The sequence below is a fragment of the Stomoxys calcitrans genome, chromosome 4 (assembly GCF_963082655.1).
Source record: "Stomoxys calcitrans chromosome 4, idStoCalc2.1, whole genome shotgun sequence".
Lineage (NCBI taxonomy): Eukaryota > Metazoa > Arthropoda > Insecta > Diptera > Muscidae > Stomoxys > Stomoxys calcitrans.
The window spans coordinates 182,750,028-182,775,195 of NC_081555.1; the positions used below are offsets into that span (position 1 = coordinate 182,750,028).

General features: G+C 39.5%; 2 protein-coding genes and 1 long non-coding RNA gene across 3 annotated transcripts in view; 1 reads left to right on the top strand and 2 right to left on the bottom strand.

The window, feature by feature from the left end:
* LOC106095884 (uncharacterized) overlaps nt 1-3,298 on the bottom strand; it is a 98,079-nt gene extending 94,781 nt beyond the window's left edge. Inside the window, exon 1 of the mRNA XM_013263318.2 lies at nt 1,795-3,298. Within this exon, the coding sequence (XP_013118772.2) occupies nt 1,795-2,457 (663 nt within the window). The 5' untranslated portion in view covers nt 2,458-3,298. The remainder of the gene's footprint in view (nt 1-1,794) is intronic.
* Nucleotides 3,299-8,200: 4,902 nt separating this feature from the next.
* On the top strand, nt 8,201-8,736 carry LOC106095883 (uncharacterized). The gene is made up of 2 exons (XR_001222818.2): nt 8,201-8,485; nt 8,540-8,736. It is a non-coding gene; the product is annotated as an uncharacterized LOC106095883 (long non-coding RNA).
* LOC106095882 (protein lava lamp) lies at nt 8,669-22,474 on the bottom strand. The gene is made up of 7 exons (XM_013263315.2): nt 22,398-22,474; nt 21,873-22,114; nt 19,458-21,810; nt 9,689-17,245; nt 9,515-9,626; nt 9,305-9,453; nt 8,669-9,238 (listed from the first exon to the last, which is right to left on the bottom strand). Exons 2-7 carry the CDS (start codon nt 21,948-21,950, stop codon nt 9,147-9,149), a joined length of 10,341 nt encoding a protein of 3,446 aa, XP_013118769.2. The 5' UTR covers nt 21,951-22,114; nt 22,398-22,474; the 3' UTR covers nt 8,669-9,146.
* Between the last annotated feature and the right edge of the window lie 2,694 nt (nt 22,475-25,168).

A 25,168-nucleotide genomic window follows, 5' to 3' on the forward strand; every position in this document is an offset into this window, starting at 1 on the left:
TTTATTCCTATCCAGTACATGTCAGTGCTCTGGATAGAATTTCAGTGCAAAATTTTACTTGATAGTTATCGATGTCATGCGATAAAAGATAAATCTTGATATGCACTCTGCAGTGCTTAAATAAAGCACTCAAAACATTTATTTCTCCAACGTTTAGATAAATGATTAAGTTAGTGGCCACCGTAGCGCAGAGGTTAGCATGTCCGCCTATGACGCTTAACGCCTGTGTTCGAATCCGGGCAAAAACATCAGAAAAATGTTCAGCGGTGGTTATCCCCTTCTAATGCTGGCAACATTTGAGGCAATGTGCAATGTAAAAATTACTTCCCAAAAAGGTGTCGCATTGCGGCAAAACTCATTGTGGTAAAACTTGACTTGGACAACATAGATGTGTGAGAAGTTTGTCCCCTTTCCTTAATGGAAAAGGCATCTTTGGATAACGCCTCATATCTGGATTTAAGTTCCACAACATACACAAAACACATTGCAAATGATGGCCTACAGCGTATACCTCATTGTGATAAGTTTGGAAGCAGGCTGGATGATCAAGTATATTTTTTTTGCATTTTATTTATTTTGCATTACGATTTTTTTTTTCAGATTGACAAGAATCTGCAAAATTAGAGATTCTTATCTATTCATTTAACATTGTTTTCCAATTTATAGATTAGTAATGGCAGAGGCGAAAATTAGACAAAATTTATATTTATCAAGAAGCGATAAAATTATGCTGATAAAAGAATTATCGAAATGTTGAGTCAGTCTTGCTTTTTATCTTGAACATGCTGGATGATCGCGAGTGCGATGAGTGCCGACATTGGTTAGACCTATAGGCATAGTGGGAAAGACCAAAATGTAGCGCCCTAATATAAAGCATTTCCAATCTAGCGGTCGCAGTTTGGTCTATTTGACTCCGACTTATCTAGTAGCAAGCCGTTAGGGCAAAGCAGACTGAGAAGGACGAGAAAACAGTTTTCAATGCATCCACAGAGGACCCAAACATTCGGAAATGGGTTAAGTTTCAAAGAAATATTCACTTTCCGCAAATCTTTTTCATTAGTAACAAAGCGATAAAAAAAAAGTATGCGTTTGCTCTGTCCAAAAGCCTTATATCACTTAAACAAATTTTTATTGTAATTGCATGCAATGTACTCTACTTACTATTTCTTCATGGATAGGTGGTGTCCACATGTAGATCGCTTTAATAAGTGCTTTAAGAAAAGCACCCACTTCTCTTACATTTTGAATTTTGCCAAAATATTTTTTTTAAATAGAAACAACTAACGGATGGTCGGGTCAAATATATAATGGAAAATTTTGTTTTTGGCTCATATTCGGGCATTGAGAACGCAATTCCGATGGATCCGTAAGTAAATTTATGCAGCAATACTCGGTTGGACACAACAGATCAGTAAATGGCAGAGTATGCATCGGAATGGCCAAATTCGACATATCCGATCATTTTGATGCTGGTGCGAAGTTAGTAAACACAAAAGGGTTAAGCAAGCATGCTGATGAAACGTTCTGCATTGCTTTGTATCAACCTTTAGAATTGAGTAGTAACTTGAACTATTTCATACCCTTTCATTAAATGGCGTTATTACTGTATAAAATACCATTATGGACCACTTAGTTAAGTTCATGTGTAACTTGTGCCCTGGCATTATTAAAATGGAAATTAGCATTAGCATACCAATGGCAGGTTTTATGCAAGTATGTATGTATCATTCAGCTGTGGCCGGTTTACTGCTTTGCGGCTGACTTAAAATTTGATCAAACAAAATTCACACTCACCTCCATCATCCACTCGGCCACGATTTTTCGCATGGGTGGAGTTATATCCTTTTGTACCGTCTTGAAGTAGGTACATACTGGTTGGGGTCTTTTCTCCTCTGCTTTGAGGGCATTTTCTAAGCAACGATCGGTGAGAAAGGTTGGATCCTCGGTGGCTGTATTCACGTAATCCAACGAACGGTTTATCAAATTGCTTGTATAAACATTCTGAGTCGTTGATGTTCCACCGGTGAGTTGCTTTTGTTGAAGGTAGCCCTGCGCCGGTTCAGCACATGTTTCCAGGTATGGTTTGTTGGCATTTTCCTCACACGTCAGCTTGGCAGTGTGTGGATAACTGCTACTGCTGCTGCCAGTACTTGAGTTGCTGCTGCTGTTGCTCGAGTTGTAACCCGAAGAGTTGGTCGATGAACAGCAGCTCGATGAGGATAGTGACGAGCTGCTCGAATACAGCGAAGGTGGTGAAGTGTTACTGTTGCTGCTGATGGTGGTAATTATGGACTGCGGTTCTTGATGTTGTTTGCTATGCTCAACTTTGAATATTGTAGACGACGTTGTCGAGGAGGACTGTTTTGGACGACTTTGCTGCTGTTGGTGATGGCGATTGTGACACAATATATCCGTTTCATATTCTTGTATTATGTTCTCCGTGCACAAAAGGTCCATGGTGGATATGTGATGGCGTATAAGTCCCCCAAAATGCTGCAAAAGCCGAGAACAGCTCACCACTTTTATTCCACTGGCACGCACACCCCAAAAATTGATTCACTTCCACTCACTTTATTTGCTAATATGTATGTATGAATGTATATTGAGGTTATGATCGATCACTTCTTTCTTTTACCGTATGGTGTATGACAAAAGCACACTCTTGCTGTTCGAAATATTCGTTTTCTCGTTTCTTTATTTAACCGACAAACACCACCACCGAAATGTACATTAATTTCGGCTATTATATGTTATATATGTTACAATCAAATCAAACTTAGATAATATTTCGAATTTCTCATGGAAATGGTTTCGTGTGTGAATTTGTTTCTCACTTATTAAATGCATTCAACAAGTTCCCACTTTCCGAATGGATTCTATCTGAGATATCATTTGCCTTACTTCGCCTTCTTTCTTTCTGCACCACAAAAACAAAGTAAATAAAACAAAGCCAAAAAACAAATTGTTGTTGTTTCTTTAAATATATTTCGTCGTTTGCTTGATTTTTTCCTTTTGATACTTCGTTTTTCGGCAACAATATGATTAGAATTTTCGCACTCAATGTTGCCAAATTTCGAAGGTCACTGAAGTAATAAATGATCTCGAATTATTAATACAATAAAGTAAGTCAGAATATTCGCATCTCTCTATTAAATTGTCCATATTCTTAGATAGTAACATAAAAATGTGTTAACCGATATTCGTATTTTCGAATTTATGAATTTGAATCCGAATCGCTTCACGCTACGCTCTCTCCTCCGATGACTTTCGTTTCCACAACACAACACAACAAATACCAGAGCACGATAGGGAACCTAAAGTCGACTTTCGACTAATCGATTAATCGAATTTTTGTGTAAGAAGTCGAAGTCGACTTTAAATGACTAAAAAGTCGAATAATCGATTTTGAAGTCGTATAGTCGAAAAGGAAGCTACACAGCATGGTACAATTAAGAGGTAGGCTCATTAGAACAACAACAAAAAATGTACCCCAACGAAATTACCTTGATCGGTAAAGCCTACTACTGACTTCGACTTTTCGGCCGAGCAACTGTCAAAACGCATAATAAAAAAGTGGTGACGAACACTTTCTGTAGAAGTGGTACTGCGTTCTATATATAAAATATGAGCGATATGTCGCTGCGCCAATAAAAAATTTCGCTATACGTATTTGCCAATGCAATTAAACACTCTCGAGATGGACACCAATCACCTCTGCTTCAAAGATGTTGTCGTTGTTGTTTAACTTTTGTGAGTTGTTGTTGTAGCAGTGTTATACACCGAGGCCTCCGCCCTTGCCGATGAAGAACTTCATCGGGTCAATCCAGTACGTACAACCGGCTGCCATGGGATTGAACTTTTGTTAGTGTTCCAGCAAGGCGGATTTATGAAGATGGTCTCACGCGAACAGCTGTTAACAACCGGCCAAGTCTGATAGTATTAAGATGTCAGATTTTTGTTTGCATTCTCTTTGTTGTCAACTTCTTTCTCAGCTCATGTATGCACATGTATAAATACGCGCACACAAATTTCTTTGAGTGTGTTGGCAATACGTCGATCAGCTTGATGGCATGATGACGGATTACACCCTTTGATTTGTGGTTGTTGTACAAATGAGACCGCCTTTAATTGTTTCGCCATAGATACCCCAATTTGATCCTCCGTTCAAACCAATTGAACGATATTTGTGCAATTCGGGACGATAAATTGTTCATTATATTTTATTAATTCATTTAGCCGAAAATTTCGCTAGAGATTCATACCCCGCTTTAAGAGGAGTTTTTCGCCTTCGCCTTCGCTGGTTATTTATTTGGCTTTCCAAGTGAACAGCTGTCAAACTCCATAAAAACGTATAAAGGCTGGTACTTTATTGGTTTTTCGCTATCTTTTCGCCGATTACTTTTTTGAGATAAGAAATCTGTAAACGAGTTTTGGTTGTGTGTGTAGAGTTTGACACAAGATTGGGAATTTTACCTCCATTCCCACAAGGTTGTATTGTTGTTGTCAGGCCTATGACTTTACCTTCTTAAATCTACCTAGAGTGGTACCAATATATAGTCATTTCCAGGTAGTGGCAGTTGCCCAACAACAAAATATTGAGCGCAATATCTGTCAAAATCAGTGATTAGTGCAAATCTAGTTTTGTGTACGTAACTAATTCGCTCCATTTTTCGTTGCATGTGTGTGTTATGGTTCTTAACTATAACACACAACCAAAACTCCTTGACTATCATAATCACTAATTTTGACAGATAGTGTACTCAATAATTTGTTGTTGGGCAACTACCCCTACCTGTAAATAAATATATCTTGAGTGGTACTGATTTCTATGAGCAAAATAGTAGCGACATGTCGCTGCGCCAATACAAATTTCGTATTTCGAAATAATTTAATAGGCATTTTCAGTGCGAATAAAGTCAGTACTAGACTTAAAAGTCAACTCAAGAGAAAAAAGTAAATGAGTCAACATAAAAACTAATAAAAAACACAATAAATTAACAATAAGAAGCTAAAAACAAAGTAAAAAACATGTTTTGTTGAAATAAATTTATGCTTAAAGCAAAAAATTACCACAAACGATTTAAATTTAGCTAAATCTCTTTCATTGCTCTTTCACAGCACTCAAAACTCTATGTTCTCTCAATTTTCTTCGTTTATTTCTAAGCTTTAGACCTAGCGCATTAAGAAAGAGTCGGAAAATACATGTTTAGTATTGAACAAGCAATCCCATAGTCGACTTTTGATGACTTTATGTAAAAATGTCGAAGTCAACTTTCAATGATTAAAAAGTCGAATAATCGATTTTGAAGTCGAAAAGAAAGCTGCACAGAGATACAAGTTCGCTTTGCTTATGTTGCTGCTAGGTAAAAATTGTTTCCAATTTTTCTGAGATGCATTTGGATACTTTATTCTCAAGTGATAGGATTCATTGCTCTTTGGTTTTTTCTTGTTGCCATAAACATATTTTTTAAATTGAATAGTTATTTAAACGGAAGGCATAATTGTATTTTTTATCCATTAAGCGTTTACGTTCGAGGATGGGCTGAATATAGCTATATATTTTCAATACAACTGTATTCCATATTAAAAATCTTAAGCCCATAAAATGTGAATGTGGTCTAAGTGGGTCCAACATTAGGTGTAGGGTATTAACGTACCCACAATTTTCAAGCTTTAATTCAAAAACAAAAATGTGAAAAATAAACGAGAATGTGGAAACTTTTGTAATAAGCCATATTGCCCCAATTTCGCATTTAAAATTATTCTTTATGCCCCCCATTATGAAAATACAAAGACAAGATTATGTCAATATGGCAAAAGTCAACGAAGACTCGTAGGAAAGAGGAAAAATCGACTTCTACAAAAATATATCGAAAAATCGACTTTTACTATTTGGATAAAAGTCTTAAAGACGACTTTTTGTCTCAACTTGTTATCCCCATATTTAACATCTATTAGATCTGGCAAAATATATTGGGTTGTCCAAAAAGTAATTGCGGATTTTTCATATAGTCGGCGTTGAAAAAATTTTTTCACAGCTTGTGATTGCATTCTTTCTATCAGCTGTTACTTTTAGCTAGCTTTAGAAAAAAGTGTAAAAAATTATATTTGATTAAAGTTCATTCTAAGTTTTATTAAAAATGCACTTACTTTCTTTTAAAAAATTACTTTTTGGGCAACCCAATAGATGGCTGTATTTCGATTGATATTTTTCCGATGGACGCTATCGAAAAAGTTAAATTTTTTGCAAATTTTAACAAAAATAAGCGATCCGACACATAATTTATCCTTTAAGATACATTAGGCATATAGAGTGTGCAATTTTAGATGGTGCAAAACAATTTAAAAGAGACAAATGCAGCATTTATTTTTAAAATAATTAGATTTTGTAGTATTGTCGCAGTTATAAATTAAATTAGCACAACTTTCCAAAAGCCTTTGTCAGCATCCTCCACTTTTATCCAAATATTGTTGTTGCAATTGCAACACAAAAACACAACACATTCTTACACAAACCTTATTACCTCGTACAGATTGATTGAGTTGCTTGTTGTAAAGAGATATTTATTTCGAGCATATTTATTTATATTTACAAAATACTTTCTTTCTGTGCATCCACAAACACTTTATTTTTTCACCCAAGAAAATACATGTGACCAACATCAATAACACTATCACCCTCAGTTACAATAAGAAGCTTGGCGATTGCGTTTATTTTGAGTAAGAAAATGACTTGTTGCACAGCGACTGTGGTTGTGCTCTTTTTGGGCGTCGTGATATGTAAATTTTCCCTAGATGAAAAAACAAGTTATGACGAAACGAACACGTTTTGGCAGATTTTTCCGTTTTTTTTGGTATGGAATTTCAACGCGAAAACCGAATATAGTACCGGCCTTAAAATGAAAAAAAATTACTTAAACTGCTTTGATTTATATATAATCTATAACTGATGTGTCCGCTATTATGAAAGATCAGCATTATTAGTATTCTGTTATTACTTTTTAGTTTTGTAGTATCTGCCTCTGTGTGAACCAGACGTTGTCTTGACGTAGAATTGCGGTAGCTCGTAATGCGAAGATTCGTTGTCAGGAATTTCGTTGATTATGCCTATTGGAGAGTTTGAAATAAAGTTGATGGGACATTAATGATAGTATCGATACTATCGATATTTATTTTTAAAAATATCGAAAATATCGAATGTTGCGATTATCGATAGTTTGCCAGCTCTAACATCTATGCTATATAGTGCAAATCGTGATTAATCGTTATTTATTATTTTTTACGAGTACAACCTTGCACTCAAGGCGGTTTTAAGAAGGTGGTCTCACGCAAACAGCTGCTAACAGCCGGATGGCAAGATGTCGGATTGCACCATATGATTTGTGGTTGTTGTACAAATGAGACCACCTTTAAATATTTCGTCGCCTTTAAATATTTGCACTAATATTTTATCCAGAACATCTGACTTGCACTGGATAAGACTAAATAAAGCACAGCAAACGTTACTTTAAGAGTGCTCAAAGACGGGTTTGGGACAGTTGTAAGGTACTCGACTCCAGGAAAATTCTGATTTGTTTTGCCATTACTGTTGAGATTTTGTCGGGAACCAGCGTCTTGAAGGACTTGGGGAAGCGAATTGCATTCGTAACTTTGTCCATGGGTAATTGTGATGGCTTTCTATCATTCATTCTCGGGATGCTCAATAAATTGACAACTGATCAAACTGGCGCATCTTTTCGGATCAGTCCCAGTTACATCACCAAAAGTGACAGAGGTCCCGTCATCCCTTCCGGGGTTCGCGAGTGACTTTCTGTTGACCACAGCTCGCTTTTACGGTCACAAATAGTTACGTTCGTTCGTTGACCACCCTATTTCAAAATCTAGCTCGCTGATTTTGAGGTTAGTGGGGTCAGTGCAACGAATACTATCACGCTCGTCAGCTAGACCACTGCCTAAACCGGGAAATGAACCGATATTCGACCAGCTGGTATGAAGCGAGTGGCTTATCGAGCGTACTTAGCACGCTTGTTGTTAAAATTTCAGCCAAATCGGATAACAAATGTGCCTTTCAGGGAAGAAGTCATGGTAAAGATGGAAGTCATGACAAAACGCTACAAATAAAATATGGCAGAAATATATAGAATTCGCCATTTTGAAATTAAGCTGATTTACAAAATATACCCAGCAGTCCAAACGTCTATCCTGACATTGTCTTCAAATACTTCTTTGAGACAATTTGATTTTTGTCACCGATATGGCATATCTACGGGCGTGTCTTACAGATTGCCTGCTATACAATTTGATTGTTGACAAAATTCACTAGCCGCGAACCAGTCAGCACAATTTTTTTATTGAGAAATTTAAAGTTTTTATTTCTTTTTTCTTGTGTATCAAATCTGACCGGCTGGGCTCGAACGATCTTGCTCACCTATGGAGCTTGATAACAACAATTATTTTGTTGGTTATGTCCTGAATATCGGATAGAGTAAGACATTATTTTAAACATGTACTGAGCTGGCTACTTGACTCTACCTTATAGTTTATGAAGGGTCTTGACTTTCAGTACTCGAAATTATGAGAAATCAAAGGTGCATGCCCAACTTTCCGAGAGTGTTGTTTTTTGCCAATCCCAACGCCAAACTAATGCTCCAAGATAGGACGAAGTTGATATTTTTTTTAGATATTTTATTCGTATTCTTTGTAAACAGTTTACATTAAATGGTATGTTATCCTAAATTGAATGTTGTTTTAGAAGCTATACGCAAAATGTTTCAATTATAGATAAAAACTTACATCTGATAAAAAAAAAAAAAATTAACTAATTTAGAATTAACATTAGGTTATCGCATGCAAACTGTTGCATGGGCATCAACAACAAACGAATCGAAGATCCAAAGGTCTCGAGAAGGCTTTGAGTACTTCCGGACAGTAGAGCCCAATGATCGTTAAAATTATTGCTTACGATATATACAAATATTGTTACATATATGTTACATATATATATATATATAGATATAGGAAAGAAATTGCAGATGCCAAAAGGTACACAATGCAATAAAAATACAAGAATAACGAATATCGTCAGAGGAATCGAATGGGACTATAGAAATTGAAAGAAACATTAGGGGCTTTAAGTTGGGAAATTCCTAGAAATCTGGCGGTGCGCTCCCTGGATGGCCACTTTTGTTGCCCCAGAGCCAATTGAGTAAAACGTTCGACGTAGGCTGATTCGCTTGCGCTAAAAAGGTGTTGGAAAATTTGTTAACTCGGTACATATCAAAATGAGATGGGGCTTTATACGTACACATATCACTCCCCGTTAGTTCTGAAACAGCAGCTGGAGGCATTTTAGCTACATCTTGTTTTAGTTTCTCCATTTGCAGTATTCGTTGTTCGCGTTCCTCTTTAATAACCTTGTCCTTGGCATGGCTTACGGTTTGCAATTGGGACAATCTAGAAAAGAGAAAAGGTACCAACCAGTGCATTGGTAGTTTTACCCAATAACTTAACTTACTTTAAACTCAGTTCATCGTCAACAGGGGCCGCAGTTGAACCCGCAACTGAGGAGGTGCTCGGAATAGTGTCTACCCTGTGTTGGGATGCAGATGGACTGCTGGAAAGTGGCGCTGTTGTAGGCAAAAAGAAAAACATAAATATATTGTGTTGCAGTGGGTCATTAGTAAAGTACCTTCAGACGATCCTCCGGTTTGAGTGGTAGACTTTATTGCTTCCATCTGTCTAAGTGTATTGGACAGTTTAAGCTGCAGGGTGTCCCTTTCTTCTAGTAGGGAGACCAGTTCCACGGTCATTTCCTCGCAACGCATATCGCGCTGGTGCAGCATATACAGCGCCAAATCTAATTCCGACTTAGGAACTGTGGCGACGTCAGCTGTTACATTTGATTTTCTACTCTCCATAAAACCAATGTGAGAGGAAGTATTTTGCAGTTTAAATGGATCGTACTGAGCAGCAAGTCGAGCATACTCGGCCGATCGTATGGCTAATTGTTCCTTTAGGGTTACAATTTCCATTTCTTGTGCCTCTAAAGCACTTTGCATTTGCTCCATTATTGCGTCGACGTTCGCCTCGTTGTCATGGCTTCTGATACGCAATGGAGTTCCATCATGGGAGGCCTCGGCTGAGGTAGTGCCCGAGGCAGTGGTCGATTCGGAGACTGGAGTGGAAGATGAAGTTGTTTCGACCGAAACACCTTGTTGCACAGGTTCGATGGCAACGTTTGATTGGTGACCTTTTCTTAGTTCAGATATTTCCGCTCGGAGGCGATCTTCCAGGGCTTTGAAATCTTTTTCGCGCTGCTCAACATGTTCTTGCCACATTTTAGCTATTTCCCCACAACGCTGTTCTACCACGGCCTGCCATTGAGCGTTGAGAGCCGTAATGTCAACGGAGGTTTCAGGTTGCTCTACTTTGTGGCCACCTACCATTATAGCTTTCTGCAGAGTTTCGATGGTTTTACGCAGTTCCGAAATTTCCAAATTCTTGGTGTCCAATTCCAGAGCAGTCACCTTCAATCTATCCTCCTGATGTAGACTCTCCATAATGTGAGCATTGAGAACCTGCAGCTCCTCCTCCATCTGCTTTTTCTCCGTTAGTAACTCCTTGATTTGGGCTTCCAGCTCATGTTGTTTGGAGGCATCCATTTGGGCTTTTGAGGTCTCTTCTTTGTTGGCATGCATTTCTTTGGTTATCTGCACTGACAGATTGTTTTCCAATTCGTGTTTGTCCTCTTCCAGCTCTTTAACCTGCATTTTAAGCATTTGGATTTCCTGGTTTTTGGTCAATATTTCCAGTACAAGTTTCTCTGTCTGATCTTCGTTCATGAGGTCATTGATGCGCTGTTTCAAGTGTAGTATTTCCGAGTCTTTTTCCTGGAGCTGGACGCACAATTCGTCACTGTTGTTTGCTGTACTCTTCTCCTGCTTTAAGTAATCATTTTCAGCCTGAAGCCTGCTGAGTTTTTCTTCGATGGCCTGTTGGTCCTCTTCCAAATGTCTGCCGCTAGACATGGCCACTTTCAATTCCTCCATCTGTTGATTAAGTGTTCGCACCTGCTCTTCATAAAGTTCTTTCTCCGATTTGAGTTGCTCCCACTCTGGGTTTGGAATTTCTGTTGGTTTGCGCAATGCATCATCCAGTTGCTTTTCCTTAAGAGCCTTTAATGAGGATAATTCGGATTCTAAATCAATAAGACTTTGCTTGGTATTGGCAAGAGTTTCCCTCAAATTCTCCCCTTCCTTTTGGAGACTCTCAAGTTCTTCTTTGAGCCGCAATTCATTAGACTGTGACAAGGATAAGATTTCGGCTTGCGTATGAAAATCTGTAGAAAGTTTTTTGTTGGCGTCCAGCAGGTGTTGTACCTCAATTCTAAGATTACTAAGCTGAATAGCAGATTCGTTTTCGCTAGTCTTTTCCTCCTCCACAAGGGCAAGTTTCTGACGCAACGTTTCAATAGTTTTCTCTGCACGCTGTGAATTTGCTTTCTCCTCTTCCAGCAGAGCTTGAAGTTCTATACGATCTCCATTGCTATCTTGAAGTTCTAACGAGAGAGCTGTAAGTTTCTGCTGAAGACCGCTTTCGCCGATAGTAGTAGAAGTGGTAGCAGAATTCTTTTCCTTAGTCTCAATATCCTTATGTGTTTCCGGTTGTTCCTGGCTATTGCCATCATTGCCCCAATCATCTAAAGATTGGAGCTTTTGTTGCAGTTCTTTTATGCGGGCTTGATACATTTGCACTTCCATGTCTTGGCGCTCTTTCATCTCGGTTATACGTTCGTTGCCGGCTGTCAACACATCAATTCGCTTCAACAGCTTATCCTTCTCCGTGTTCATGTGCTCTTGCACCTTAAGTTGTTCTGCCAATTTTGCTTCCAATGTCTTGATCTGGTTTTTGAGCTCATCTTGAATGGCTGCGTCGAGATCATCAAACATTGAGCCCGATTCTATGGAGGAAGATTTTCGGAATGCTGCGGTTGAACTTGCTGAAGTTTGAAGTTCGTCAATCTTTACCTTGTATTCCTTTAATTTCTTCATAAGTTTGCCTGACTTTATGTGCAGCTCCTTCTTCTGGTCCTCACTGCGATCCAAGGCCAATTGCAGCTCTTGCAAACGCTCGTTGAGTTCCTGCATTTGAATCTCCAACAATTTTTCTCTAGGGATCAACGACGGCTGGGCCATGGCACCGCTCTGGGAAACGGTTTGTTTTTCGTAGTGCTCTGCCTCGGCCATTGCTTCGCTATTGCCCCATGAATCACCCCAGTCGTCACCACCAATATCAAGTGATGCAATTGAGATAGGGTCTTGCTTAACTTCGGGATGGCAATCGTACACCTTCTTAGGAACAATAATTTCCTCTACCACAGGTTCTTGGGACACTTGAGGTATAATGAACGGCTCAAAAACTTGATCTGGGGTATTGGCAAAGAACATGTCCAGTGTTGGCTGTATGACTGGGTCTACAATTTGCTTCTCCACGGAGCTGATTGTCTTCTTTAGTTGTAACTCTTCCTTGTGTTCGCGATGCTCACGCCTCAGCCTATCCAACTCGTCATTTCTTTCGCGGAGAAGACCCTCAAGGATTTGAACTTGATGCTTAAGGGAATCTAGCTCGATCTGGAGAGGGACTAGCTCGCTTTGCTTCTCCATAACGTTTTTATATTCTTCTTTTACACCTTGTAACTCGGCAGTAGTTTGTTGAAGCGTTACTTCCCTATCGTGCAGACGACTTTCAAGATCTCTTAAGCGTTCTTCGTGTTCGGCATCCCTTTGATTACGCATTACCAACTTGTGTTCCAAATCTTGTGCATGCTTCTCCAAGTCAGAAACATTGCGCTGAAGGTCCTCAATCGTGGGTTGTTCTGTTGTAGCCGGAGCTAATGACGCTGCATCCACACTATGGGCAGTGGGTTGCATAATGTCGTCAAAGGGCGAGCGAACAGATGTCTCTGAGGTAAAGAACATTGGCGGTGCGGGTATAACATCACTAGGCTGTGCTTCCGTTAGGGGGACGGCGCTTTGCAAAGTATGCACATTGGTAGCATTTTCGTGGCGTTCATTTATTTGGCGTTGCATTTCTTGGTTTGCCTCAAGAAGGCTGCTAAATTCGGTCTGAAGGTTGCCTAGATCCAGTTGTAGACGACATACAAGAGCATTCTTCTCATTTAGATCCTGAGTAAGACGTTCCATGTCATTGGTATCTGCAGTCGGAATCACGTTTGAAACGGCTGCAGAACTCTGTGGTGGCAAACCAAATGCCAAGGCAAATGGATCGACCTGGTTGCTGTTGTTTGCTGCCGCGGCTGCCATCTGCAATTGTAAATTTTGTCTCTGGTAGTTTTCGATGATGGCTTCTTTTTCAGCCAATAGATCAGTAAGGCGCTTATTTTCTGTCTCAATGAAAACTTGGTCATCTGTTTGGTTCTGTCCCTGACCCACTTGCATTCTTAGCGTATCTAGTTCGGCTATTTGAGTGCGCAAAGCCTGAAGTTCATTCTCGTGGTTCGAGGAAAGGCTTTCGATTTGATGCCGCAGGTTTTCAATTTCGGTTTTGTCCTGCATTGACTGCATGCGCAGTTCTTGTAGGTCATACAAATCCTGCTGTGAATTTTCACTTTGCATCCTCAGCCATGATGTCTCACGCTCTAATTCGGTCTTTGCCTGCTCTAGGGTGTTGACGTTTTCTTGAAGACGCAAAATATCATTCTGATGCTGGGCGCAATCATCCGATAATCTCTCGAGTTTCTCCAAGAGTTCACGCTTCTCCACATTCGTCTGTTGCAATTGCTCATTCAACTCACATTCTAGTTCGTCCAGCTCGGTGACTTTGGCAGCCAACTTGCCATCATAAACGCCCTTTTGCCGTTCCAGCTCGGATTCGGTTTTCGAAAGCTGTTCACGCAATGCATCCATTTCCTGTTCGAATTCTGAGTTACTGTCCGTCTTGAACTCTGCATATTCCCTTTCCAATTTGGTGTATTTTGCCTGCAGATTGTTATGCTCTGTGAGAAGCTTGCTGAAGTTGTCTTCCATTTCTTCCTTATCGCTTTGTGATTCGATTAATCGTTGGGCAATAACTTCATCGTGTTCGGAGAGCATGTTCAGTCGATATATTAACTCATCTTCGGTCTTGGCGTGCTCCTCAGAATTCGACTGCAGCTGGGCGTCCATTATATTCACCTTGCGCTCCATCGAAGCTCTGCGTTCCTCAAAACAGGCAACACATTCCTCCAAGCGTCCAATTTTATCCTTGAACTTGGCATTCTCTTGCTCGAGAGTCTCAATGTAGGACATATCCTCCTGCAGCTTGGCCTGAATACCGTCATGGAGAGTTTCTAAACGTGTTATGGTTTGCTGGAAGTTCGCTTTTTCGTGCTGGTATTTGTCGTTGAGTTGATTGTAGGAATCCTTTAAAGCCTCTAGCTCAGCTCTTAGAGGCGCTTGCGTGTTCGCAGCAGCAACTTGAGATTGATGCATGGGCGAAACAGTGGCCTCCTCTTCGGGCAATGAAGACAGCTTTTCCTGTAGATCTTTAAGCTGGGCCTGCAAACGTTGAATTTGGCCATTACGTTCCTTTATAACAGCCTTGGACTTCTCAAACTTGAGAGATTTGGCTTTCAGTTCTTCAGAAACTTCCTTTAGACGCTGCTCCTGAGACGCCAACTCACTTCTAATGGCTGAAAGCTCTGAAGAATCATCGTGTGCTGGCACTGAAGCTTTTTGCAATTCCACCCGCAACTCATTGATTGTCTGCACGCTTTCGTGTTCCTTTTCTCTGAGTGTCATAAGTTCATTTTCCAATTCATCTATTACACTTTCGGACTTCTCAAGCTGGGCGCTTTTATCGGCAAGGACTTTAGATAAGTTTTCATAGTCAGCATTTTTGATGGAAGCGGTGGAGTTGCCCCAATCATTTTGTTGCTCCTGTACAGCCATCAGTGATTGTCGCAGCTCCTCGATTTCTCGTGTTTTAAGAGTAAGATTTTCTTGGGTGCATATCAACTCCTCCCGAAGCCGATCAGCCTCTGAATTATCGCCCCATTCGAAGGTTTCCTGCCGGGCGGATGCCAATTCACTCTCAAACTGGATGATTTTATTTTGGGCGATCTGTAAGTCCATACGTAGTGCTTCTGTTTCTAGGTGTTGTTGTTCCAGTTGTGATATGGTGTCTTCGGCTTGTGACAAAGACTTTTTGATGTCGTCAAGTTGTTGGTTACGCACTCTCAATTCCTCTTGACTCAGTAAAAGTTCTTGCTGCAATTGCTCAACTTCAGAAGGATCATCAATGGCCCATGAGGATTGAATATTGGCCGATGCATTGGCCTGAAGGGCCTGTATGGAAGACTCCTTTTCACTGACAGCTAGCTGTAGTTGTTTCACTTCCTGTTCCAATGTCTTTCTGACCGAGCAAAGATCCACAAATTCTTCGGTTTTTGAGGCCAGTTGTTTTCTTGCTTCCACCAACTGTTGCTGCAAATCGTTTCTGTCAGCGCGCAGGCCATCCAATTCCTTGGTTTGGTCTTGTACCTCTTGCAGCTTATTTTCCAACTCCTGGCATTGTAACGCCTTTTTCTTGAGATTAGCAGCGTACTTCTTTAGTTTTTCCAATTGATCCTTGTTGCGTTGCTCAAGTTGGTTGTGCGTCCCTTCGCTTTGCGACAGTTTTCGCAAGTGTTCTTGCAGATCCTTGTTCGACGTTTCCAATTGTCTCTGTAAATCTTGCAGTTGCCGCTTGTTTTCATTGAGATCTTCCTGTAGATAAGAAATTTCATCCTCTTTTTCGATGATCTTCGTGGCATTGTCTTCCATTGTCTTGTAAAGGTCTATTATTTGTTGATTGAGAGTGTCAATTGTTTCTTGTTTGTTGGAAAGCTCGTTGAGCTGTTCTTGAACTAAATTTTTGTTGATTTTCAAAGCTTCTCTGAGTTTGTCGCATTCGCTTTGCAATTCTTGCATTAGATCGGATCCATTCGTTGTGGATGCTTGCTTGAGTTCACAAAGCTCTTGTCTTAGCTCGAGCACTTGTTCTTCGTTGTGTTGCAGGGCCAAGAGCTTGACATTCATTTCGTGTTCATGTTCTTTGTAGGCTTCAATCAGTTGTTGTTTTTGTTCGGTCACCAGAGTTTGCAGGATTTCCATTTCCTGCTCGTAGGTGTCACATTTGGATTCCAGCTCCTTGCGAAGACGCGTTAATTGCTCTACCTGTTTTTCATGCGCCATTTCTTTGTCGTTCATCAAGCTATCAAATTCTTCCGACAGCTTTTTCAAGCTGGCCACTTCCTCGGTTAACTTGCTTATCACTTCCATTTTCTCTTCATCAGCCGTTCGGGATTCATATAACTCACGTCTAAGGTCTTCCACTCTTGACTGCAACTCGGCCATTTGAGTTTCATAGTCCTCATTTTGTAGCAGTGCATTGTCTAGCTTCCCTTGAAGTTCATTCTCTGAGGCAATAGCCTGCCTTTCTTCTGAAAATTTATTGTCGGCTTGATCATCCTGACTGTACCTGGCTTCATCCAATAGCCTTCGAAGTTCCATGTTGGAGGCTTTTAATTCTCTATTTTGCGCAGTCAGTTGCTCATATTCTGCCAAAGCTTTGCCGTTGGGCGCTGTGACGGCCACCACGGTTTCCACCACTGTCACCGTTTCCACAGCACTGCTGGCTTCCTTTACCTTAACCAACAGTTCGCTTAGTTGTGTGTGTGCATTTTCAGCTTCTTTGGCTAACTTTTTGGACACATTGAATTTTGACTTTTTGTCGTGCGCCTTACGATATGCTTCCAATTCACAGTTCAACTTGCACAGTGACTTTTCACATTTATCGAATAGAGTGTCACTGTTATCTAGGGCAGCGACTACCTCCGAAGATTGTTGGAGCGAAGTCAGTTCTTGTGACAGCTGACTCTTGTTTGCTTTCGATTCAGCAATTTGGGCAGTAAGAGAGTTCTTCTCCCTGGTGGCTGTTTCAAGCAGGGACAAAAGTTCATCTTGTTTTTGTTTAGAAGCATCCAGTTTCGATTCCAAATCACCCTTTTCTTCCTTCAGTTCGTCAATACGCGCCAACAGCTCAACGTTTTCGGATGTCAAATTTTCCATTTTCTCCAAAACTTCCCTGCGTTCATTCGTAAAGAGCTCTATTTTAGAAATCAATTCTGAGCTCTCTTCTCGAAGTTGGTTGAGACTTTCCGTCAATTCAGGATTCATTTCAGTTTGGGTTAGTTCATTAATTGATTCTGAAAAAGAAAGGAATTTATCTTTGAGCTGTGTGTACCATGCAGTGGCTGTCAAAAGTGGAACCAATAAAGTAAGTAAACAAAAAACAGAAACAAGACCTCGTAAAGCCGTTTACTTGCGCATTTGAATACGGAAGTTAGCCCAAAAGTGCAGAATGCTTTGATGAAATGGCAAAGTAGTCAAGAATTAAAATGGTGGTCAAAATGGCCAATGCAAGCCGTCTCTCACCATCATTACCACTCCATTTTAGTACTAACCCCGCCCAACAGGACATGTGCTGACAAAGAAACTTTGTTGACAATTGAGCAAATGGCCAGTCAAAGAGTTATGCAACGCCAGAGTGGCCTCATCAGCTATGTGACACGTGGTGGAATAATATTCTAATCTGTCAGAATGCCGTTTTTCGAACTGCGACGGGCTGTCTCTTGAGTTCCCACGTGGACCACCTCCATTAGGAGACAAACATCCTACCTGTGCGAAGACATAACTTCATGCTGTTTAAGCAATACCTTCTGGGCTGTTATCGCAGCGACCATCCAAATCATCATCTTGTGGATAGGTATCCATTGCCCAGAAGCCTTAAGGTGGATCTACATGAACGCTACAAGAGAGAACCTCTATATTAAGCTGGTCTAGACAACATTTATGCAGACGAGGTAGCAAGAAGTAATTAGATCCCTCGGGTAACCAGATTAGTTCTGGCTCAATTGCGATTCGGCAGATGCAACCGCCTCAACTCCTACAGAGCAAGGATTAAGGCCAACGTGCAGGATGTGTGTCCTGATTGTTACCTGGGACCATACGTAGCCTGTTTAACTGCACAGCCAGTCGCACTCGACTCAGACCCAGATCCCCCTGGACGCACCCCATCTTAGTCGTAGAGTTCCTGGATCAGGATAATCAATAGAATTATACAGACGAAAGAAAGAACGCAACACACTGGTACAACAACGTGTTTACCTATTGAGGCGATATCAATTGTCAGGCATTTAAGAGTAGAGAACGAATTTGATATTAAGTGCCCAAGTGTCTGGGGGATCGCCCTACCCTCAAATAACCCTCAATAGGACCTGTTTAACTATAGGGGACAATTCCATGGCAGCCGGTTGTATAAACCGGATCGACCCGATGAAGGGCTACCGCTTTAGTGTACAACACACTGCCACAATAACAACAACCTATTGAGGAAATATAGGTATCAAATGGCATTTAATAGTAAAGTACGAATTTGATTTTAAACCCCAACAAGGCACTTTTATCGATTAGGATGTTTCAAATAAAAGGTAGTTAGAAGTACAGTACAAATCAGATAAAAAAATTGTATTGTGCCGCCCGACCCAAAAATGTGTATCAAATGAAAAATCATTGGAAGTAGATATCGAACCTGGTATGAATATATCGCAAAGTGCCTGAAGGTCGCCGTAACCCCCAAAAACCCCCAACAAGACTATGTTATACTCAAATGCAAAGTCTATGGGAGTGGAGTATAAAGTTGATACGCCAATTATGGTCGCATGCCCCAAAAAAGACCAAAGAGAGACGTAAGGTGACTGGGACAAATGAAAGGTGTATTTAACAAAAAAAAAAAAAAAAACATCAAATGGACATATAGGTTGTCCCGGCCCAATGATAAAAATTCGGTAGCGGGATACAAATGTATGCCTCAAATTTGGATTGAAACAGGAAGGACCTCAAATTACCAAATGTGATTTAATGGATGTGAAATGAACTCATAGTCCTGCATGACTTAATCATCTAGGAGCAAGCCACAAAATATTTTGAAAACAATCTATTTTCAAAAAGCTTCTCAAAAAAAATATACCCTTATTACTTACTCTCCTGCATTGCAAGGGCAGGTGAATGACAACTGAGCCTTAGTTGTTCAGTTGGTCTAGCGTTGCTGAATAGTTTAAATTGCTACAAGGCTTTACCTGTCCAACTGTTTGATCTGACAGCATTGTATTTAACAGCACAGCATTAATATTTAACAAGGGTATAATAATAATCTGGCCTAAGTATGTCACTAAGGACAAAATAACATAGGCAGGAATAATCACTCTTATACCGGTTATCGAAAGTGTAGTCAAATTAGAAAATTTTTACAAACTGAAGTTGTGGTGGTCGAAGATGAAAAATGACTTGCATTTTTGGTATTACGTAAGCCGAATTCAGCTCTCATATTTGGCAAAAACCATGAGGCATTAGACTCACCTTTGTGAACCGCCATATCCGACTGTGCTTCTCCTGTTTCTAAACGCTTGTTGAATTCCTCTAGTTCTTGCTTTTCTTGGTGCGTAAGTCTTTCCACTATTTCTATGGATTCTGCGGACGAGGACGATTTACTAAGCTTTTCAACCTTGTCTAAAAGTTCAAGGTTTTCATTGAGATAATGTTCGAGTTTCTTGTCCAGTTCATCCTTTTGTTTCTTGACCAATTCCATTTCTTCATGTAGTGATTGTAAAGACTTTTCTTTACTTTCCAATACGTTACGCAGCGACGTGACTTGATCGGAAAGATCATTGACCTGCTCTTCTAGTTGGACTTCATTCAGCTCGGTTTTCACACGAGATTGTTCCCCTTGTTGAAGAGCTTCAAATTGCTTTTCTTTCTCTTCCAGTATCGCCGTTAGAGATGCTATTTTGTCATCATATTCCTTAAACTTATCGTCATGTGAACAAACTGGTACAACTGGTTCGACTTGCGTCAGTTGCCATTGACCCTTTTCGTCTTCCAACTCAGTAATTTTTTGCTGCAACTGTTCCTTCTCCTTGCCCAGTCTAACCACTTCCTGGTGCAAATCCGAACCCTTTTTCAGTTTTTCTATTTGCTTTTCGGTTTGCTTGCACTTGAGTTTCAACTTAATCATGGCTTTATTGGAGTCATCAAGTTTCTGTTTTAGCTGTTGATTTTCTGCTTCCAATTCTGCACTACCACTGTCGTGACCAACGACCGATGACGATGAAAATAATGGCTTTGATTTACTTGAGTTTTCCATTTTCTCTTCCAGAACCTTGAATTGAGCATTGAGCACATTAAGCTCGATAGTCTTTTCCATTAACTCCTCCTCGTTCTTTTGCTGGGCTTCCTGTGCTTTAAGTAAATCTTCTCTTTGGGATATAACAGTTGCTTCCAGACTGGCAATCTTTTCGGCAATGGAGGAATCATTAACTTCAAGTTTTTCACATTCGGCAACTGATTGTTCGAGTTTGCATTTTTGCGCCCGCAACTCTGCAACTTCATCCATAAGCTCTTGAATTTGCTTGGCCATTTCAGCTTTCACTTGAACATCGGTGTCCGTTTTGTCAGCAGGCTTCTGAGTTGATTCCAACTCCATTTGGAGTCGCTTGCAATTGTCTTCGCTAACGCGGAACTTCTCTTGGATGTCAATTAATTCTGCCCGAAGTTGTTTAATTTGTTCTTCCAGTTGTGTTGCTTTGGATGTAAGGTCGCAACGGGCTGTTTCAAGTATGTCGTTGGTTTCATTCAACTCTCTAATACGTTCCAGTTGCGCTTCGAGTTCTTTCTTAAGTTGTTGATTTTCCATTTCCAAATCGGAGGAACGAGTAGGAACTTCTGAGGAGAGCTCGTCCAGTTGCTTCTTCAAATGCTCGTCACCTTCATTTTTGTTTACCTGTATTTGTAGGGATAGTTCTTCGAGTTCCTTTGTAAGCTTAGAGTTTTCCTTGGTCAGAGTATCTACGCGATCAATTAATTTTATTTTTTCCTGATCTATGAGTAGGTTTCCGTCGGTCCACGCATCCTTGTGCTGAGCTTCATAGCCATCAATTATAGATTGCAGCCTATACAGTTCTCCTTGGAATGTTCTCTCTTTTTCGCATAACTCATTTTGTAGCTCGTCGGCCCGCCTCTCTAGGTCTGCTGTATTGGGCACAGGGTTATTACTGCGATTGTTGCTCTGTTTCTCCTTTTCCAGTTGTTTCTCTAGAAGTCGGCATCTATTTTCCAGAAATTTTATGCGTTCTTTTTCGAGACTGAAATTTTGTGATGACAAATCAGTTGCTGATTTGTGCCGGTCTCTGTTAGCTGGTGTGTATATAAGATGGCTCAGGTCTGACATAGATCTACCCAATTCCGTGGTGTTTTCCAAGCATTGTTGTGTAGAGTCGAACTTTTCCTTCAACTGCGAAACCAACTGTTCGAGATGCTGTTTACTAGAAGCTTTTTTGGCCATACGAAGTTTATTCTGCTCTAGTTGTTGCCTCATTAAGGCGATTTTCTCACTACCAGGTGTACTGAATGTGGTAGCGATGGAGGGTTGACTCCTGTTTGGCGTCGGATTGGGAGTAGAGGAATGCGTCGGAGGCATTGGGGACGACACTTGAGAAACATTTAGGCTGGCGGGCTTATTCTCGTACACCAAAGAGGCTTCATGCGAAGTCACTTCTGTCGAGTAGGTGGACACATTCAAACCCTGCTTTGATTTAGCTTTGGACTTTAGTAACCTTTCAGCTATGTGCTTTACTTTCTCTTGAGCAGCCGTTTTGCTGGAGCCATGTGCTGCTCCCGACTTCCGCACTAATTCCTTTAGGGCTGATATCTTCTCCTAGAATATGAGTCCTATTTGATAAACATTGCGTTGGGTTTTGATAAATAAATTTTACTTACTTGTTGTTGCAAAAAACTTTCCTGCAGATTTGTTATATCTGGAGTTTGTTGCTGGTGCTCGTTCGGATCGGACGACATTTTCGTAAAGGGATTTTCTATATATTAATTACTGTGCAAATCGAATTCTTGTGTTGGTATTGGTTGTGGCCACAGAAAATGAGGCATTTATTAGTTTTTTCTTTTGCTTAGGGTTGGCTCGTAATTAATTCGTATGCTTGACATCAACATTGGTGGTACTTGTACTGAAAATAGAATAAAACATATTATTACCAGGGTCCGAATTCGAAAACTTGCCCATAATTATGTGGCACGGAAAGCCATGTATTTTTTTTTTATAAATATGACATCAATTTATCCTCTCTTCTAACAATGCCATCTGACGTGTTCATTCATTTTTTTTCTCCGACATTATGACACTTTTGCTTCTTAATTTTATGGAATTTGAAAGTCGTTGGAAAAAGTTACGAAAGCTGTCTCAATTAAAGATATTTCTGTAATAAAAAATGCACTAGTTGCTTAATTTACCATAAATTTATTGAACAAATTTACAACAGAAAAACACAATTCCATGTCAGCAAAAATAACAGTGTTGGTAAAATCTGCAGTGGTACAATTACAGCGATGATAAAATACGAACCAGCACAGTGGTGTTCTAAACAGAGATCCCAGTTTCATAAAAATTAGGACCTAGACAATGGCGTATCTATTTATTAAGGTAGGGTATTCTGTTCAGCTTTTCAAGCGAAATGCTGTCAAACTCCAAATTAAAAAAGTCGGCGAAACGTTGGAGAAAAATAGGCGACAAAGTAAAACCCTGCTTATAGTGAAAAAATATAAAGCCATAAGTGCAAATAAAAAACTTATTTTGCTTAAAAATAAATAATTACTGTCAAATTTTGCTCGTGAAACAACTTAACATTCCTGCGACTATTTCGAAAGCAGAACTGAATACCAACCCTAAGCCACTTGCGAAGGCTGATTTAAAAAGGTGGTTTCACTCGTGTCAGAAAAGGGCCGTGACATAATTACCAGGTAGTGTACAGTAAACAGCTGAGTACAATATTTTCTCGCGAAGTGCACTATCTGTCAACGAGTTTTGGTTAAGTGTTTTTATTGTAGTTAAGAACCATTACATACACAAACAACGAAAAATGACGCGAAGTGTTAACTACTCAAAATCAGAGTTGTATCTGTCAAAATCAGTGATTAGTGCAACTCTGATTTTGTGTATGCTACTAGCTCGCGCCATTTTTCGTTGTTTGTGTGTGTGTTGTGGTTTTTAACTGTAATACACACACAAACAACCAAAAATCGTTAACAGATAGTGTACTTCGCGAGAAAAAAATTGTACTCAACAGTTTACGGTACACTAACTGGTAATTATGTCATGGAAATTCCCACTCTTCTGTCAAACTTATGTACACTGTCAAATTGACATTTTAGTTTTATTTACAAGGCCACGTGCAGCAGCCAAAAAATTAAGAGATTTGTGATTACAAACGTATGAATTATAAATTAAAACATTACAAATGTGAAAAAATAAAAACATGTTGAAAAAACTTTAAAATCTAAACAAATCATTTGACATAAGGCTGAGTATTCTGTTCAGCTTTTCAAGCGGATTGCTGTCAAACTCCATATAAAAAAATTTCGGCGAAACGTTGGCTAAAAATAGGTGGAAAATTAGTATTTTACTCAAACTGAGTAATCTGTTCAGCTTTTAAGGGGCAATGCCGTAAAACTCCATATAAAAAAACGTCGGCGAAAAACTGGAGGAAAATAGGTGAAAAAGTAGTACTCTGTTTATAGTGAGGAAAATGGCAAAAAGAAATTTTAGTGGCAACGCTGGACATCATTGCCGGCATCATTTTTGTTTTATTGGTTTCAATGGCTCGTTTTTTCTTTTTGTTATTTTACTTATTTGCGAAAAAATAATAAAACCAAAAGTACAGACATGGTACAATTAAAAGGAAGGGTCATAAGCACAACAACAAAAATCTACCCCCATCGAAACTAACTTGAGTGGCAAATGCCGTAAATTTAGATGTCAAAGTGGTTTAGAAATAAACTTTGTTTTACAACTAATCTTCTATAAATGTCCTTTATATTTATATATTTTCATCATTATAGCACTGTTTTGTTGCTTATTGGTGAAATATCGGATCAAATATAACATCTTTTTAATATTTTAGAAAAATATCACAGCTGTGATATCAAGCTTTTGACATTTAGATTTACTGCAAAGTCAAAACAAAATTAAAAAAAATTGTACTCAGCTGTTCGCATGACTTCACCTTATAAGTGCATCCTGAAATGCAGATAATAAACATCTTTTGGTATGAGCATAAAAACAAAACCTAACTGTCAAATTCCGCTCGCAGAACAATTAAAGATTTCTGCGCCTATTCAGAAAGGAGAATAGAATACCAAACCTTAAGCTGGGTATTCTGTTCAGCTTTTCAAGTGGAATGCTGTCAAACTCTATATAAAAAATGCGTCTGCAAAACTTTGTCTAAAAATAGGCGGAAAAGTAGTATTCTGCTATCGTGAGGAAAATTCCAAAAAAAGCGAAGTGGCTACACTTGAAACCATTGCCGGCACCATTTTTGTATGTTTTATTGATTTCAATGGTTCGTTTTTCTTTATTTGCGATAAAAATAAAAAACGTGTTTTGGTATGGAAACAAAAACATTTGAATGCTGTTTAGTGCAACTCTGATTTTGTGCATGTAACATTCATGTAACACACACAACCAAAACTCGTTGGCAGATAGTGCACTTCGCGAGAAAAAAATTTACTTAGCTGTTTACGGTACACTACTTGGTAATTATGTTATGGAAAAAGGCAAAAAAATCAAAGTGGCAATACTTGCTACCATTGCCGGCACCTTTTTATATGTTATTGGTTATGGAAAAAGGCAAACAAATCTAAGTGGCAATACCTGCTACCATTGTCGGCGCTTTATGTCATTAGTTTTAATGGTTCGTTTTTCTTTATTTTCGAAAAAATAAATTGAAGAGAGAAAACAATAAGTGCAGTTAAAAAGACCTGTATTACTATGGAAAAAACATTAGATTGCTGACAAATTCCGCCTGCGGAACAATTTAAAATTTCCTCGACTATTGCGAAGCAGAATAGATTACTAACCCTAAAATGTATTGGGATACAACTCTAAAATCGAAAAAATCTATCAGCTGGGCTAATGAGGTTACCTTCTTAAATGTACCTAGTATTTAGTGAACCCTGAGTGAACTCTGCTCTTTGTATAGCATAAATCAGCTGATGCCTTGTTTCCG